Raw genomic sequence first — 18881 nt, 5'->3', positions numbered from 1 at the left:
ATTCTGAAACCCAGCTCAGATCTGAGTGCCAAAATCTCTTGAGCAGCCATCACAGGAGTTTTTCCTCCCTCAGACATTGAAGTTTCACAATTTGGCAAATTTTCTGCTTATTTTTTGAAGACAGCAAAATGGAATGGGACCACAGGACTTCTGTACAGATTACATTTTAATCCATTGGTTTTAGCCTCAAGAAATAACTGCTATCTTGTCTCCAGGTACCTGCAAGCTCACCCCTAAGACATTCAGAGACAATGGATAAGAGATGCAGAATGATAAGGAGGGAGGAAGCATTCTATTTTAAATGCAAATTTGTTAGGAGAGAAGGAGGTGGGGATGGCTGGAACATTGACGCTGGTGTATCATCCTTAGGCCCGGCACCAGTAGGTGGTCAGGTCAGGCCTGGACAAGGACCCATGAGGTCCACAAGGGCCTCTGAAGGGCTGCTCCTTAGGCTGGGAGGGTGGAGCTCCCGCTTCTTGATCTGCACCAGCATCAGGTTGAGGGATCCAGCAACCTGACACTGCCACGGATCACCGAGAGGGAGCTCCCAGGCAACACCCCCCATACAGGCAGTGCCTTCTTCAACAAACCCGCCTGCCCCACCTACCTTCTGCGTTGCCGCATCAGTGCATTAGCACGCGGCACGCTCATGCCTAACATCACCCAAGATGGCGGCAGAGGCCTCCTGAAGGGGTTGATGCCACCACCGCCATCATGGGTGATGGCAGGCTTGCACATGCAATATGTGCAGTATGCACGTGTACTGTGCTGATGTTGGAGGTTGGTGAGGTGGGTGGGCCTATCTAAGCCCTGCATTGCCTGCATTGGTAGAGGGTGTTGGGCAGTATGATCCCATGGGCATGGGGCAGGCTGGTGCCCAAGGGCCCAGTCATGCCTAGTGCTGGCCCTGATCATCCTGTTGTTTTCCCCTCAGCCATGTGGGAAGGAGGCATGCTGCTGTAACTTCTATAGCAGTAAGGGGAATATTAGGTCAGTTCTAACACTGCAGGTCTATACATGTAAGTTCCATGGTATTCACTAGAACTTACTCCCAGATAAGTAAGTATAGGATTACAGCCAAATCATGTTTTCTTCTTTTGGGGCTTTTAATGTAATATTTGATGGAGAAACTAATATCTCCCATGCTATTGAGCTGTTCCACATATAGCACTCACACATCTCAAAGCAGAAGAAGAGGGTCCACAGCTCAGTGGTAGAACACTTGCTGTGCATACTTTCCTTGCAGAAGTTCCCAGGTTCAACCCCTGGCATCTCCACTTAAAAGGCTCAGGAAGTAGGTGATGTGAAAGACCTGCTGCCAGTCAGAGCAGACAATACTAGGCTAGATGGACAAATAGCCTGACCTTGTATGGTAGCTTGCTATGTTTCTTTGATGGAGCATGAAAAGAGCACAACTCATATGAACATCCTCCTCTCTACAGATTTTCTTGGATCATGTGAAGCTGTCCCTTAGGGGTGATCAAAGGTGAGAGTGGCCACATGGAGGCTGCTGAAAAGTGCAATCACATGCACATATAACGTATGAAAGGATCCCTTAGGGTTGACTGAAAAGTAATTGTGGCAATGTGGAGGCTAGTGGATGAAAGGTACTTAGGATGAGTTAGGGAGCCACAGCAATACAGCTTCTTCCCATGCTACTAGGTAAAAAGAGAAGCCCAGAATGATGTGTGAGGAGCCCACACCATGGTTCTTCCCCTTTTCAGTGTTTCTCCAATTGCCCAAAGGTTGATGATGGTGTGGGGAAGAGCTGCAGCATGGGACTTCTCTTGCATGGGCCTGCATGAGCTTCAAACATGGTCGTGGCAATATGGGAAGGAATGGTGTTGCAGTGGCTGTGTCATCACCAGGGTAACAGGCCTTACCTCTGTTGGTGTTCCATTATACTGTCATAGCATTGAAGAAGCCCTTTGAGCTAGTTCAAATATTCTAACATATGGAAGACAAATCTCTTGGGTGATGGGGCATGAGTAGTGCCACACCAGAGAAGGGGACTAGGTCACAAGTCCTGTTTAATTAGAAAAATCATGAGATGCAATTTTTCTAAAGACTTTATAGGAGCTGTAATCTAGAGAAAGTCCACTCCAATAATGTCACACTGCTCATGTGAGTAAGCCATTGGCATGGCCAGGCCCGGTGCCAAAGGGCAGCCAGGTCAGGCCCTGGCTGAGGGCCCCACGACCCACAGGGTCCCCTGATGGGCCCTTCATTAGGGTGGGGGAGTAGCGCTCCTATGCCATGATCTGCCACGGATCACAGGGAGGGAGCTTTCAGGCTCCACCTACCTCTCTCTCCCGTCTTCTGAGACTGCGTGCACTGCGCACGCAGGGTTGCCATCAACCAAGATGGTGGTGGAGGCTTTTTTAAGGGGCTGATGCTCCTACCACAATCTTGGTTGATGGCAGGCATGTGTGAGCATGTGCACGTAGCATACCGTACATGCGTGCCATCAACATCAGCCCCTTAGAGAAGCCTCCACTGCCATCTTGGTTGCTGGCAACCAAGAGAGAGGTAGGTGAAACAGGAAGGAGCCATGCGCCCGGGGCAAGCTGGTGCCCAAGGGCCCAGTCATGCCTGGTGCCGGTCCTGGGCATGGCAAAGCTTTTTCTACATCTATGAACCAGCTCTTGGGTCATGCACTGACACATACATTTGTACATGTGGTTGTGCAAATGCTGTACATCAGGAGTGGGGAACATTTGGCCTGCCAGATGATGTTGAACTACACCTCCCATCATCTCTGGGCATTGGCCATGCTTGCTAGGCATGATGGGAGATGTAGTTCAGCAACATCTACAGGGTCCAAGGTTCCCTAAACCTGCTGTAATACTAGGGATGAATGGACTGAAAACCTTATAAATGTTGTGCCAGCCACAAAAAGCACTTACATGGGTAAGAGCTTTGTGGTGGCATCCATGTGGCTGCCAGCACATTTCAATAATGTTTCAATGTTTTAGAAGGATTGAAAAAGTTCAGAAGAGAAGAATACAGATGATATAATATATAAGGAGCTACGCTGATTCACAGGGTCGCCATAAGTCGTGATCGACTTGAAGGCACATAAAAACAACAACCTTATACTAAGTCAGACCAATGGTTCCTCTAGTGTAATACTGTCTACCCTGGCTACCAGCAGCTTACCAGGATCTCCATCAGAAGTCCTCCCCACACACACACCTCAAAGCCCTTTTAGTTGAAATCCTTTAAGAAGAAATATCAGGGATTGAACCTTGTTGTTTTGTTAATACAAAGCATGTATTTTGTCTCTCAGCTGTGAAACTGAAGGAGGTGGCTTTAGGGAGCTAAATGCGTTTGTCCTAAAGTAAAAAGCTACAAAAATAAATAAAATGCTCACAAATGTAAAGGGTTTAAGAGAGAGAAATGGGAAAACAGAAACTTCATCAACTTGAGAGTAGGTGAGCAAACCAAAACGCACATTGGCGATAAGCCTGGTCTCATTTAATGTTCCTTTCAGTTCTTTAGTTCTATGGCATGACCCCTATGTTTCCAAACTGCATCTTTATGGATGAACAGGCACTTCTTACTTTTGCAGCAGCCTGATTCATTCACTGATGCCACATCTCAAGGTTCTGTGCCATTGCAATTCATCACCATGGAAGTGGCTGTGATATTGCCTTCACAACATCTCTGCAGGAGATGGATAAGAGAGCAAATTGATAAAAGGGAAGAAAAGCTTCTGTTTTAAATGCAAATTCCTTGGCAATCAGAGAAAAAGGGGGGTAGTTTAATGAGGTCCTAAAAGATTAGCAGTGGAATTTCAATCAATGATTCCGAACTGCTCTTTAGAATACCAACTCTGGTATTTTAGCCCTCCGTGGCACAGAGTGGTAAGTGGCAGTAACGCAGCCGAAGCTCTGCTCACGGCCGGAGTTCGATTCCAATGGAAGGAGGAAGTCGAATCTCCGGTAAAAGGGGTCGAGGTCCACTCAGCCTTCCATCCATCCGTGGTCGGTAAAATGAGTACCCGGCATATGCTGAGGAGTAAAGAAAGGCTGGGGACGGAACTGGCAATCCCACCCCATATATACGGTCTGCCTAGTAAATGTCACAAGACATCACCCTAAGAGTCGGAAACGACTCGCACTACAAGTGCGGGGACACCTTTACCTTTTTAAAGGTGGTAACTGCCTTCAGCCCCTAAAAAAAGAACACAAAATCTGGATCTGGTGCTTTTGAATGGCCATCCTGCCTCCTTCACTCCTGCTGACCATGCAATGTGTTTGTATAAGTATGATAAAAATGACTACAATAGGAGGATCAGGAAACTTTGGAAAAAACAGTCAGGGGTGGGTGAGAATGAAATAGTTAACAGGAGTAATTCTGCACTTGCCCTATGACAACAGCCTGGGTCACATGTCACAGTAAGCCAAAGTATGGCTTACTAGGACTGCATGAGTGTGCTGGCTCCTGAAGCTTTTAAGCTCAGCACAGGATGAGGCAAGGTTTCGCTTAGCATTTAATCAGAACCCAGGTTCATGGTGAAGGTCTGTCCTCCTTAACCATGATCTGAAGCCAAGAACAAACCTTGACTACAAGTTGTGGTTAGAGAGGAAAGGTCTGGGTTTGGACAACATGCTAAGCCAAACATTGGTTTAGCCTCCATACTGCACTGAGCTAAAATGCCTGGGGAGGAACAAATCAGATGTAATCTCCTCCTCAAGAGCCAGCATGTTTGTGCATTCATGTTAAGCCATGCTTTGGTTTAGCGGTACATGCAAATACAGCCAATTAATTATTATTTATTATTATTAATTATTTAGTATATTTGTATGCCGATTTTCATCACCAGGTGACCTCAAAGTGGCAATGAATGGCAGCTATGTAAAAGCGAAGCTCACAGATCTGAACCACAGTGAAATCTATCAACTCTAATTTATCTCCTTTGTTAAGATCAGTGAGTTTCCTAAGTTTCATTACCTAGACTCCCAGCAAGGAAGGAATTTTAAGAACTTAAGAATTTACAGTCATAAGGCAGAAACTGATACAAGACGTTTTATGTTTCTCTCTGTAGCTGAACAGGCCAAAACCTTTAGTTTAAAGGCTTTAGGGACATATGACGGAAGATAGCCACGCTGCACCATTTTCTTATATATTCAATATAATATATTTTCAATATATTCTCCAATTCGTAATGCCATGTTGCTTTCACTTTGTCATGGAACTTCCCAGGTACATGCAAAGCCACAATGATTCTAATTACTGCCAGAGCAAGTCCTACCCCCAAAATGCAAGCAGAATATGAGGTGGAAGAGAAATGTGAAAGCACTAGCCATGGGTGACTTTTATTGTTATTATTGTATTTATCTGAAACGCTTCAGGACACTATGAACATATCCATTTGATGTCTGGATTTTAGAAAAAAAAATTAAAAGTCTCTTGAAAATAATAAAATCACCCCCGTTTCTCAAAACAAATAAAAATAAAACAACAATAATGTTTCGCTTTTAAGGATCGATTCTCATAAAATGCAAGTTTGTACACAAAAATTCGATGAAATTCTGTTCTCTATTATATAAATGCTTAACTCATGGCAAGCTTCAAAGTAAATAAAATAAAATACTTAGAAGAATCAGTTAAAAATAAAATACGACTGCAGTTGCCTGCTGGATGTTACACTGTCATATCTATCCCAACAGAAGAAAAGCCATCAAACCATCAAAATGTATCTAGGCTCGAAGGGAGAAATCGAGTCGGTTTCAAATTGCCACAGTCAGTTTTGACCATTCAGTGGATACATTTTGAAGCATCACTGCTGCAGGTAACATGGCACAGCTTAATATTTGTTTTAGAATGACTAGTCCTCAAATTCTTTGGGTCAATAGAGTAAGCCCACTGCCGTGTTAACCACATTCAAAATCCCATGGACAAATGGAACTCTCGTGGCACATTTTCACATCCATCAGGAAGAATTAAGTAACTGATGTGATAATAGCTACACGTGGGATTTCCTTGTTTTTTTTAATTAGTAGCCCAAACTTTTGATACACCAGAATAAACAATACATGTCACTTTCTTTCTCCCCACCAGGGCCTGTTCAAAAACGACTACAAATATGTAGCATAATGGCTGTTGACAAACTGAACAGGCACTGGTTCCAGATTGGTTTCCTTCCAAGATGGCTTCCCCAAAGGATGACATATTTGTGTTTTGCTCCTGCCAACTCCATGGGATTGGATGCTTGGCTTTATGCATTTATACTGGATATACAGTTCTACAAATATATACATATATCACATATACATATATAAGTTTACATATAAATGTATACATTCACACACACACATATATATATGTAGGCACTGTTTATTGCAAATGAAATAAGAAAGCAAGCAAAAAAGAAGACTGACCTGGCTTACCTACACTCTGCTCACATTCAATGAGGTCTTCATCATCATTAGAACATTCTGCTGAATGGTCTGAAGAAATGAGGTCATCTGTTGTCTGACATGTGAACAAGAACAAGGAGACAAAAAGAAAGAACTGGCGATCAGATCAAGGGAATGATACCCAAAGTAGATAAAACTGCAGAGAGGCACATAATCAAGCATAACTGTTATGCGCATGAAAGCAACAGAGGAAATGCACTACCAACAGGAAGCTTTGAGCTAGGAAGAAAGAGTTATTGCCCACACACTTTTGCCTTGCCACATGTGTTTTGTTGTGGCATGCACCTGGCTTCTTATGCCTTTTAATTGTTGTCATTACTTGCCTTCACACACATACGCACACCCTGCCAGCTTCTTAAAATTATTTATTTATTTTTTATTTTATTTATAGCCTGCCCTTCCTTCCATAAGGAGCCCAGGGCGGCAAGCAGAAACACTAAAAACACTTTAAAACATCATAAAAAAACATTAAAATACATTAAAACAAAACGTTAAAAATATTAAAAAAACTTTAAAAACATCTTTAAAAAAAGGGGGGTTAAAAACATATTAAAAGACATATTAAAAGCAATTCTAACACAGATGCAGACTGGGATAGGTCTCCACTTAAAAGGCTTGTTGGAAGAGGAAAGTCTTCAAAAGGCGCTGAAAATATAACAGAGATGGCGCCTGCCTAATATTTAAGGGGAGGGAATTCCACAGGGTAGGTGCCTCCACACTAAAGGTCCTTTTCTTATATTGTACAGAACGTATCCTGGTTCCGAGCTGTATAGGGCTTTGTACACCAAAACTAGAACCTTCAACTTGGCCTGGTAGCAAATGGCAGCCAGTGCAGTTCTTTCAGCAGCGGGGTGACATGTTGGCGATGCCTTGCCCCAGTGAGCAGTCTCGCCGCTGCAATTTACACCCGCTGCAGCTTCCGGACCAATCTCAAGGGCAGCCCCACATAGAGTGCATTACAGTAATCCAGCCTAGAGGTTACCAGTGTGTGGACAACAGTGGTCAGGCTATCCTGGTCCAGAAACGGGTGCAGCTGTCTTATCAGCCGAAGCTGGTAAAAGGCACTCCTAGCCACAGAGGTCACCTGGGCCTCTAGCGACAAAGATGGATCCAGGAGCACCCCCAGACTATGGGCCTGCTCTTTCAGAGGGAGTACAACCCCATCCAAAGCATGCAAGTGACCAATTATCCGAACTCGGGAACCACCAACCCACAGTGCCTCCGTCTTGCTAGGATTCAGACTCAGTTTATTGGCCCTCATCCAGCCCACCACCGAGTCCAGGCAGCGGTCCAGGGCTTGCACGGCCTCTCCTGATTCAGATGTTATGGAGAAATAGAGCTGGGTATCGTCAGCATACTGCTGACACCTCACCCCAAATCTCCTGATGACTGCTCCCAAGGGCTTCATATAGATTTTGAACAGCATGGGGGACAAGATGGTACCCTGCGGCACCCCACAGCACAACTGCCAGGGGGCTGAAAGACAGTCACCCTGATTTTGTGTGGCGACTTTAAAGCCAGATTGGGGGGCGCCGGGCTGGATCCTGGGGTCTCCTCAAACCAGGGCCCTAGTCTTCACAATGTTTGGAGTGACAGGGTTTCTTCTGATTTAAGAACCAACAAACAAGGCAATAGACTACTTGAACTTCTGCATCTGTTCCATTTAGAATGCCTACATGGCTCCCCTCTAGATACATCCAAAGGGGCGTACACTTATTTAACCAGCAGGGGTGCCAGTGTCATTGATTATATTTTTATCTCTAATGCCCTATATTCACTAGTTATAAACTTTGAACTGGTAAATAGACCGGATAGTGACCATTTCCCTCTCTCAATGTCGCGAAAGTTTCAGCACCCCATCGTTGCCGTGGCCCACACGAGTCTAGAAGGAGTTTTACTGACAGAACGGAGAATTCGTTGGTCCTCTTCCGTGCAGTCCTCTATCTGTCATTTTCTTGCCACCAATTCTCTTCTCTCTATCAGAGGTGCCGCGTTAGACCCAGAACTAGATGTTTTGAAGTCGTATCAATCTATCGTATCCCTTCTCAGTCCAATGTTGACCCAGAGTGGCCAATTTGTGGCCTTGTGGCGCTCAAGAAACACCTGGTTTGACCAAGAATGCAAAAGCTCCAAGAAACATCTGTCAAATTATGCACGGTGTGCAATTAGAGACCCTGAAAACTTTGTGCATGCTCACTTGGTGACCTTACGCACCTCCTATAAGCTTTTGCTAAAAAGGAAAAAGGCTCAGTATGCCAGATCCCAATGGCAGCAACTAGCCCAGGCGGCCACAGAGAAAAATGAGCACCTATTCTGGGAAACAGTGGCCAAGGGGATGCGAATGTCAGGACCTATCAGCTCAAACCAGATCCCTCCAGAGATCTGGCATGCCCATTTTAGTAATCTATATGCATCCCCAAATGGAACCACTGAGGCCCCTCTCCACTCTCTGGAGCCTCCTTTACCTGATTGGCCCCCAGTCACAGGTAGTCAAATCAAATCACTTATATCCTCCTTAAGGGTCGGTAAAGCTCCGGGGGAGGATATGCTACCCCCTGAGCTTTTTAAAGAATTCCCCGATTGGTGGATACCCATTCTAGCCAGGCTGTTCATACAACTGAACAATACTGGCATTTTCCCGGAGGGCTGGAAACAGAGTGTTGTTGTTCCTATATACAAGAAAGGGGACAGGCAGGACCCAAACAACTACCGTCCTATTAGCCTCCTTGACATTGCCGCTAAATTGTAATCTAAATATCTCCTAACGAAATTAGAAGAGTGGGAATCTGCCAACAATGTGATCTTCCCTGAGCAAGCTGGTTTCCGTAAAGGACAAAGTATGGTAGACCATTGTGTAACTCTTTATTTTATTGCAAGGCAATGTATGTTAGGCCCCACTAAACACTTATACACTGCATTCATAGATCTGGCGGCAGAGTTTGACTCCATTGATAGGACAATGCTATGGTCCAAGCTAGCCAACACGAATATTGATAGACGACTCTTATTCCTTATAAAGGAACTGTATACTGGCAATAAAGCTAGAGTGAGGGTGGGTTACATGGGCTCACTAACAGACTCCATCGACTCCAACAAGGGAGTGAAACAAGGATGCTTGTTGGCGCCCTTTCCTTTTAATTTTTATCTCAACGATATAGTCACTGAACTGACAGGCTCAGAATATTTTCCCCCAGCAGTTGGGTTCAGGAAAGTCCCGATCCTTTTATACGCAGACGACATGATTCTTCTTTCTATGATGCGTAATGGGCTAAAGAGATTACTTTTGAAATGTAGTGCCTTTTGCCTAAAAGAAAAGCTACAGATCAACCATGCTAAAACAAAAGTCATGGTTTTTGGTAAAAGGCACCGTAATTTTCTTTGGTCAATGGATGGTCATCCAATTGAACAATGTCGTTCTTTTAAATACCTTGGCGTATTTTTTCAGGATAATCTTTCCTGGAAAAAACACATTGAATACACCAAAGCCATTGCCCTGAAAACATGTGGAGCTATCCTGAGCTTTTATAGATCAACAGGAAGTAACCTCATCCCCCCAGCCCTGAAAATTTATTACAGCAAAGTCATACCGCAGATCTTGTATGGTGCCCCAGTTTGGGGCTGGGAGGGTTCTCTTCTTCGTAATCTTGAGGTGGTGCAGAACAGCTTTGCAAAAAAACTCCTGCACTTGCCGGTAGGCATCCCAGCGGCTTTACTGCACACTGAGTTGGGCATTCCACCTGTAAGCGCTCTTATTCATTGTGCTCTACTTAAATTTTGGGATTCAATTAAAAATTGACATGCTAAGATTGTTTTGAAACTATGCAGCGAGCAGGCCTTCAGAGATAGACTCTGGGGCGAAAAGATCTCTGGCATTTACCATCTGTACCACATCTCCCCAGCCGACTCAGTTGCCCACAACAGAACAAGGCTGAAAGAGTCAATTCTCTTGCACTGTCACTGGCTGGATAGACTGGCGATTACCAATTCCAAATCTTTAGGATGGTTTGGGGTTATAAAAAAAGACCATCAAAGGGCAAATTATCTGGCCCACCCAATGACACCAAATCTCAGACCATTTTTTACCGCACTCCGGTTCCAGTCAATGACGAACGCCGTTCTGATGGGACGTTATAATCAGATTCCGTGGAGTCAGCAACTCTGCATATGTGGGGCTAATAAGGTGGAGGACCTCCCGCACTATTTGCTAGAATGCCCCCTATATGCACATCTGCGGACCAATATACTGAGCGAATTGATGGCAAGGGGGAGGTCTTTGCAGGATACCATTGTCTTTCTCTTAGCTGATGAAGACCCTATGGTCACATACAGGGTTGCTCTTTTCGCCTGTGCGGCGCAAAAGATTCGGGTGACATAGGTAGCCCAACTGCTCAAGTAATCTTTAGGGGAGTTTTAAGACAGCCATCTTGTATATATCATGAAACTTATCATTGTATGTTTTAAATCATTGTTTTATATAACTTTTGTAATTGTGCAACTTGCAATGGCCTATGGCTAGGCAATAAAGATTGATTGATTGACAGTCACCCAATGCTATTCTCTGACAGAGACCTTGGAGATAGGATCAGAATCACTGTAAAACAGTTCCTCCAGTACCCATTTCACCAAGTCGGCCCAGAAGGGTACCATAGTCAATGGTATGAAAAGCCGCTGAGAGATCAAGTAAGAATAACAGGGTCGTACTCCCCCTGTCCTTCTCCCAATAAAGGTCATCCATCAGGGCAACCAAGCCCGATTCAGTCCCATAACCAGGCCTGAACCCAGACTGGGATGGGTCAAGATAATCTGTTTCATCCAAGAGTACTTGCAATTGCTGTGCCACAACCCTCTCAATCACCTTTCCCAAAAAGGGATATTTGCAACTGGTTGGTAGTTGTCATAAACCAATGGGTCCAGGGTGGGCTTTTTCAGGAGTGGTCGGATCACTGCCTCTTTCAAGGCAGCTGGAACCACTCCCTCCCACAATGATGTGTTGACCACACTTTGGATCCACTCAGTCAAATCCCCTCAGCAAGCTTTAATAAGCCAAGAAGGGCAGGGTCAAGAGGACACGTTGCTGGCCGCATCATCACATGCACCTTGTCTACGTCATCAGGCTGCATCAACTGAAACCGTTCCCAAGAAATTGCAGCAGACTTTGCACTGGACACCTCATTGGGAACTACAGTAGATGCGGATAGGTCATCAAGACTGCTATGGAGGCGAGCAACTTTACCCTCAAAGTGCCTAGCAAACAATTCACAGTGGGCCTCCAAAGGGTCTAAAATTCCATTTCCTGGAGTTGGTGTCAACAGACTCCTGACAATACGGAAAAGCTCCACCAGACATCTATTTGAGGATGTGATGGAGGCAGAGAAGTGGGCCTTCTTCGCTGCCCTCACCGCCACACAGTAGGCACGCTTATGATGTTTTACTCGTGCCCGATCAGCCTCACAGCACGTCTTTCGCCACTTGTGCTCTAGCCGTCTTCCAGCCTACTTCATTGCTTTAGCTCACTGATGTACCAAGGTGCAGACTGGGCTCCACAATGCCGGACAGGGTGCTCAGAGGCAACCGTGTCAAGAGCCCGACGTGCCTCACTGTTCCACAGTGTGACAAGGGCTTCAACAGGGTCACCTGCTCTATCTACTGGGAACTCCCCCAGGGCATTCAGGAATCCAGTGGATTCCATTACACTCTGGGGGCGGACCATCTTAATCTGTCCACCACCCCTGCAGGGAAGGATCGGAGCCATATGTCTGAACTTCACCAGGAAGTGATCTGACCATGACAATGGGGTGACATCCACACCCCCATCTCCAGACAACCCCTTCCTTCATCTGGAGCAAAAACCAAGTCAAGGGTGTGTTCTGCCCTATGCATCGGGCCAGTGACAACTTGAGATAACCCCATGGTCGTCATGGATGCCATGAAGTCCCGAGCTGGAACACTAGAGACAGCCTCAGCATGGACATTGAAGTCACCCAGCACTATAGTACTGGGCTCCTCCAACACCACAGCCGAGACGGCCTCCGCCAGCTCAGTCAGAGAAGCTGCTGGGCAGCAGGGTGGACGGTACACCAGTAGCAACCCTAGTTTGCTGTCTCCTCGGCCTGACACCAGGTGCAGGCCCTCACAGCCAGCTCCAAGACAGAGTGGTTTCCTGGTGACAGAGATGGAAGTTCTGCAGACCACAGCAACTACTCCCCCCCATCCCTGTAGCCTGTGCTGGTGTTGCACTGAATTTCCAGGTGGGCAAAGCTGGGTCAGATCAACTCCTCCCAGCTCACCCACCCAGGTGTCAGTAATGCACACCAAATCGGCACCTTCATCCATAATCAAATCATGGATGAGAGTGGTCTTTTTGTGTACCGATCTGGTGTTAAACAACAACACACACAGGCCAGTGGGCACAGCAGATGAGCAATGCAGAACCCATTCATGAGAGGAGTGGCAGCAAGGAACAAGGCCCTCGTCTTCTACGGTAATTCACCACATCCCCATGGCTATATTTCCCTCTACCCATGATCACTGAAATTGTGGTGGCATCACCCATGTTCCTCCGTACTAAGACTCCTCCTTAACAACTGATATGGGCCCAGCACAAGCCCACCAACAAAGCCTGCCCGAGCCAATTAGGCCTCTGCGAGAATTGGGAACAGTCATACCCATTCAAACTTTTTCACACAGGGCCCATTTACTCCTGTCTCACACTCAGGGAGGGCCAGCCTTCTGCCAGTTACAGACTCTCACTCTGAAGGCATCTGGCGACTTTCTCCTACCATTTAGTTCACTGCACAGGCTCTCACCCTTTGCAGGAACTACACATGCACCACATGCCCTCCCCACCACCAATCTCCTCTAGATTGGTTTAACAGAAAATTAAAACAAGCAAAAAAGGAAGGTAATAGAAAGGGGGTAGTGCTCTCGCCCTCGGGACTTCCGAAGGGCAGCTGGGCTTTTATGCCTCCTGACCCAGCCAGCAGATGCAAGAGGCTGCAAGATTAACTGTAGCCTCTCTCTGGAGCAAGGGCCAGGCAGGGGGTCCCAGTCCTTGCAGCACTTACCAGGGACTTCAGCTGTCTTGAGAGACAGCATCCCAAAGGAACAAGCAGCAAGCACCCAGATGCTCAGATACTCACTCCCAGGGCAGGTCTTCTTCAGTCCCCTAGTGCTGCAGCTGTTCCCCAAAATTACCACAAAATTATTGTGGTGCAGCACAATGTCTCCCAGTTGGATTCATAATATCAAGCACTTCTAAAGCACTTCTGGATTGTTCAGACTATTTCCCATACATTATCTTGGTAAGCATTATGACAACCCTTTAAGTTAGGTCAGTATTCTTATCCCCATATTGCAGAATTTCAGTGGGATCAGCAATACCTTGGGGAATGGTAGGGAATGTTGCAAAAAAATTTATTGACAAAAGCACTACCAATAATTTGACCCTGTATATGGAATAGTCTATGTTCTATAGAACAGCAAAAATACGTACTTTGCTATTAGGACATATATTTTTGTTACTAGGTAAATTTAAGTAATAAGTGCATATCCTGTGGAATCAAAATATGGTTACATGTAATACAGATATTATATGACCCCATTTAGACATTGCCAGGATGCATCTTTTGCATACCTAGTCCTTCTAGTCTGATAAAAATATTGACTGCAGATTAAACTGCATGCTACATTAATCACATAGCTTGTCTGTGAGTGCATGATTTTTCTCTCAGAAATAGCCAGTCACTTCCCCTGCCCCGTCCCTCAGTTTGAATCAGGATGCTGGAATGGATATAGGTTGGCTTTGGGACTTTTGACCCTCCCACTGGAGCCCTTGAAATTTGCAGCTCCCACTGAAGCAAACAACAACTTTTACCTCATGCAAACTGCAAGTGGTGGTGGTGATTTGTACTGGAACCACAACAGGGAGCAAATAGTCCCTACCCCCATACTGAGGAAGAGCCGTCGCTCAGAGACAGAGCATCTGCTTTGCACGCACAAGGTCCCAGGCTCAATCCATGGCATCTTCAGATAAGGCTGAACGGCTGGTGGCTTCATGTCAGTAGGGCAGTGGAATCCATTCCAGGTTTTAGTTTGAACTTTCAAGGAGGTCTCCAAGATGTGAAGCCCTATTTCCAATATATTTTCAACATCTTGGACAGCTCCTTGAAAAGTCAGACTAAAACCTGGAGTGAATTCCACTGCCCCACTGATATGGAGCCACCAGCCACCATTGTCTGGAGAGCTGATACCAGTCAGCGTAGACAATACAGAGCTAGATCGACCAATGGTCTGACTCTATATAAGGCAGTGTCCAGTGTTCCAATAATTCAGCCCTGTTGGGTTAAACTTTCAGGTATACTCTGCATTGGGCAGATGTGCCATGCTGTTAAAAGAGCCAGGCAGAATATTGCCTTCTGTGTAATCCATATAAAGCCAAACACCCAGTCTTGCTAAATGCCAAGGGATGGATTCCAGTGGAATGTTAATGGAATGGCTAAAGCACAGCCGGTCAGGTGGAAGGTCTGGCTCAAAAAAGCTGAAGCCACATCAAAGCATCTGTGGCCCCAGTGAATTGCAGCACATGTTCCTTACACTTTCCAGCTGATGATCCTTTTTTTTTTTTTGCGCCTGCTCTAATTAACAAGCAGCATGTACCGCAGTGTGTTAAGGAGAAATGTAATGGCATCTCTCCCCAGCAGCAACTCCTTCATGTAATTGCTGCAATTAGTAGAATTACTAATGGAGACCATTAGGGAGATTCTATGGAAGCCTCTGGACACAAGCTGTATTGCTCCTTCACAAAATTACCCTGCCCTCGGCAACGTGAACTCAGTAGTCTCACACTGATTTTTTTTCTCTTTCCTATTTCTCTCTTGAGCGCAAACGACAAGGGGTGTATGTGGGGGGGGAGTCTATGCAATAGGAATTCCTTCATGATACACCGGAGGAAACGAGTTTTCATGTGGCCAGCTGGAGATGCCATGGCTGCTCTTTTCCCAACAATTTTCTGAAGCTGCATATAGTGATCTCAGGCTTAGGACTGAATACAAGAGAAGGAAGGCTAAGGTTTGCTGCACTGATTCTCTTCTTCCCTGCTTCTAATTATGCATATTTAATTATATCTGTCTCATATAATATTTCTGTATTCTCACCACCTAAATTACAGCCTGTGAGGTAAAGCACATCTTGTCTTACCTGGAGACTAGTGGCTCCGATCTCAGTGGGGCAGTGAATCTGCTCCAGATTTTAGTCCAAACTGTCAGGGAGTTATCTGCGGTGCTGAACGTAGTTTGGGAATAGGCGTCAGCACCTTGGACAGCTCTTTGAAAGTTTGGACTATAACCCGAAGTGGATTCACTGCTCCATTAACACTGGCGCCACCAGTCTTTTGGAGCAGAATAATGTGCATATTCATGTAAATATAGTTATACAGCTGAAAAATCATTTTCTCATTAATTATAGGGAAAATCAAGTGGACTCAAAGTTATGGGAACACAGAATCATGAGTCTAGTACAAATTCACAGCTAAAAGCAGTTAGGAGCTTACAATATAAGTAGAATGGCTTTGCACGTGGAGAATGCTTGGACAAAATTTTAAAACAGAAATAATGAACACAAGGGTGGGCATAGGGGAATTTGACAAATGTCTAAACAAGACGCCTAGGGGTGGGACATCGTGAACTGTGTTGAGGAAACCACATTTGCTTAGCTGTCAGGAATGGTGTACCAAGGGGGAAATGGAGGATTTAGGAAAACGGAGGATTTAGGCTTTAAAAAGACATACCCCACATTGGAAGGAGATGGGAAAAAGTGGGATAAAAGGGTGAAAGCTAAGGTCAGATGGATACAGACAAACAGCAGAAACTAGAGGAATGTCATAGCTCAGTGGCAGAGCATCTGTTCTGCATGCAGAACATCCCTGGTTCAATCCCTGGCATCTCCAGTTAAGGCTGGAGATGTCCCCCGTCTGAAACCCTGGAGAGCCTCTGCCAGTCAGTGTAGACAATAGTGAGCTACATGGACCTATGGTGTGACTCTATATAAGGTAGCTTCCTGTGTTCCTAGAGGAAGAATGAACTAAGTACAGGAATCAACTAAGTATGGGAATGAACTAAGAACGGGAAGCAGAACAATAAAGTGGACCCAGTGTCAGACCTACACTTGTGGCAATTAAATGTCACCCAGGCTTGCAAGCTAAGAGACCACTATGTGTAAAAACCAATGCTTCTTTTTTACTTTTGTTTTCACTGGTAGACCTTGCCTACATAGGTAGCAGATTGAGGCGAGAAAGATGTGACAACAGTATCCTATTCTAAAACATTTGTATTTAATTTTTCTTTAAATCTCAGCCCTGGAATTACTCAGTCCAATATTAATGGCTGTAAAACTAACAGCAGATATTACAAGAAATACCAATAAAATATGTCTCTAGACAGCAAACTTTTCATTTGTTCTCTGAAAGAGCTTTTATTGCATTTATGATATTTTTTTATTCTCCCTCTGCTTTGCCACTGTGTTTATTGAAATTGCCTTGGTATCAAGCTGGAGCTGTAGAAAGCAGAAAACTCTGGATTTATGGGCATCTTCACCTTCAAATTCCCTCAGTTTCATAGAAATGCCTCTAATGAATTATTGTTTCAGTAATCGCCACCTTCTAATTATTCACTCCAAGGGTTTTCATCAATCTTGCTTTTGGTGAGGGTCCCGCATCTGTGTTGATTACTATACATCATGGCTATGGAAGGGAAATTCTGAACAGCATGGCAAGAGGTGGTCAAGACAATTACATACCCTGTTCCCATTTCTGACAGCCCAAAGTTGGGATTTATGCTCCAAATCCACATCCTTTGACCCTCTGTTCCACATAAAATGGCAATCTCTGAAATCTTCCACAGAAAACAGTCCCTTTTAGAATGCCTCATGATTTGATAGGCATTAAGCACTAAGATAAAATAAACTCTGCCACAGAACAGCTTTATGAAATTATAAATAACACATCCAGTGAATGATGGAGTTCTCATTATTAGTGTGAATGGAAAAGAGAAAGGCCTATAAATATTCTGCCCCCCTCAGTCCGGCAGACAAACTGTGCCACAATATGTTCTTGATGACTGCCTCACTTTTTTTAAAAAAAGTGGCTTATATTTTCTCAGCTACCTGAAGGTTTGTTTTTCTCTAAATCCATTGCAGACATCTTACTCCTGCTCCAACTTGCCACCAAAATTGCATTTTTACAGGATGCTTTAGGATGAAAATAGCATAGGTTTCAGTTCTAGTCCTGCTACGGAACCATGTTACATTTAATTTTAATTAGAAACTGGGCCCAAATATTTCCACAATTCTGTCATGCCACCTGAGTGTTCCACATGCCTCATTCTCCCTGCAATGGAAAATTTAAAGGTCTTCCTATCAGGCTCTTAATGTTCATTTTTCCTAAAATGAATTAGATAATTGGGGCAGCACATCTTAATTTTTTCCCTTTAGGCAAAATTTGATGGTAACATGGGGGTGCACAAAAAGACAAGAAAAAGAAAATCCTTAGGAATGCCGCTAGTCATATATTTTCTGAGCAGGAAATGTTAAAATTTACCTCATAGTGCATGATATTTGGTGGCAACTCTATTCCCTATCCCCAGTGCCACACTACAGTGCTGATTTTAGTTTTGACTTAAAGCTTCTCTCATGTAATAGTTCCACTTTATTCTGCACTCATCAGGCTTCATCTGGAATTTCTTCTTGGTGATCACTCGTGACCGAGTAAGATTGTCTTCCAAAATATAATCTTTAACAATGGATCCGTCTAAATCTGTATTCACCGCCAATGCACCAGACCATGACTAGGGGCTTCTAGGTTTCACAGTCCTGCCCCCGTCGCCATTTGCCAATCGCCATGGGACTTTTGTTATGGAAGACGCCTGTGCGTGAATTTGTTTTATGTGGGGAGATGGACTACGATCAACACACAATCTTGACAGAAAAAGGCTTTGATCCAATGGCATGGATACCATGACGATTGGAAGTCCTTTATCTGCTGCAGCTTTTATCCGCCTTCACAGCCATTGTGAAGGATTGTTATCCTCCATCTGTTCTGCTATTGAGGACTTTCCTGGATCGTTCTTTGTCTGGTTTCTCTCCCTTGACCTTACCGCCATGGGTGACCCTGCTGGGAGTACATGACTCCTGACGGCATCGCTCACAGGGTTCATTGGAACACGCAAGCCCACTCACCACTACAAGGTGATGATCCAGTTCTGGTCACCAAATATTGTAAAGGATATGGACAAACTGGAAAGGGTCAGAGAACTTTGAAGGAATTGTTTAGCACGGAGAAAACGGGATGTGAAAGTACTCTTCAAATAGGGCTGTCACATACAAAAGGACAAAGACTTGTTCTTTGCTACCCCAGAGAGCAGAGCTAGATGTAATGACCTTAAGTTATAGGAGGGTAGGTTTTGA

General features: G+C 44.8%; 1 protein-coding gene across 6 annotated transcripts in view; it reads right to left on the bottom strand.

Annotated features, from left to right (window-relative positions):
• The window catches only part of NRXN3 (neurexin 3), a 1913991-nt gene that overhangs the window by 59928 nt on the left and 1835182 nt on the right, over positions 1-18881 (bottom strand). For 3 of the 6 annotated variants that reach the window (XM_061611876.1, XM_061611877.1, XM_061611879.1), the window contains one exon: positions 6387-6480. In XM_061611876.1, the coding sequence (XP_061467860.1) occupies positions 6387-6480 (94 nt within the window). Of the gene's footprint in view, positions 1-6386; positions 6481-7422; positions 7438-18881 lie in introns of all 6 variants that reach the window. The other 3 variants (XM_061611875.1, XM_061611874.1, XM_061611873.1) reach the window with 2 other exon arrangements.

This window comes from Rhineura floridana, chromosome 2, assembly GCF_030035675.1.
Source record: "Rhineura floridana isolate rRhiFlo1 chromosome 2, rRhiFlo1.hap2, whole genome shotgun sequence".
In the NCBI taxonomy this organism is placed as follows: domain Eukaryota; kingdom Metazoa; phylum Chordata; class Lepidosauria; order Squamata; family Rhineuridae; genus Rhineura; species Rhineura floridana.
This window is presented reverse-complemented; position numbering and strand designations above follow the sequence as displayed.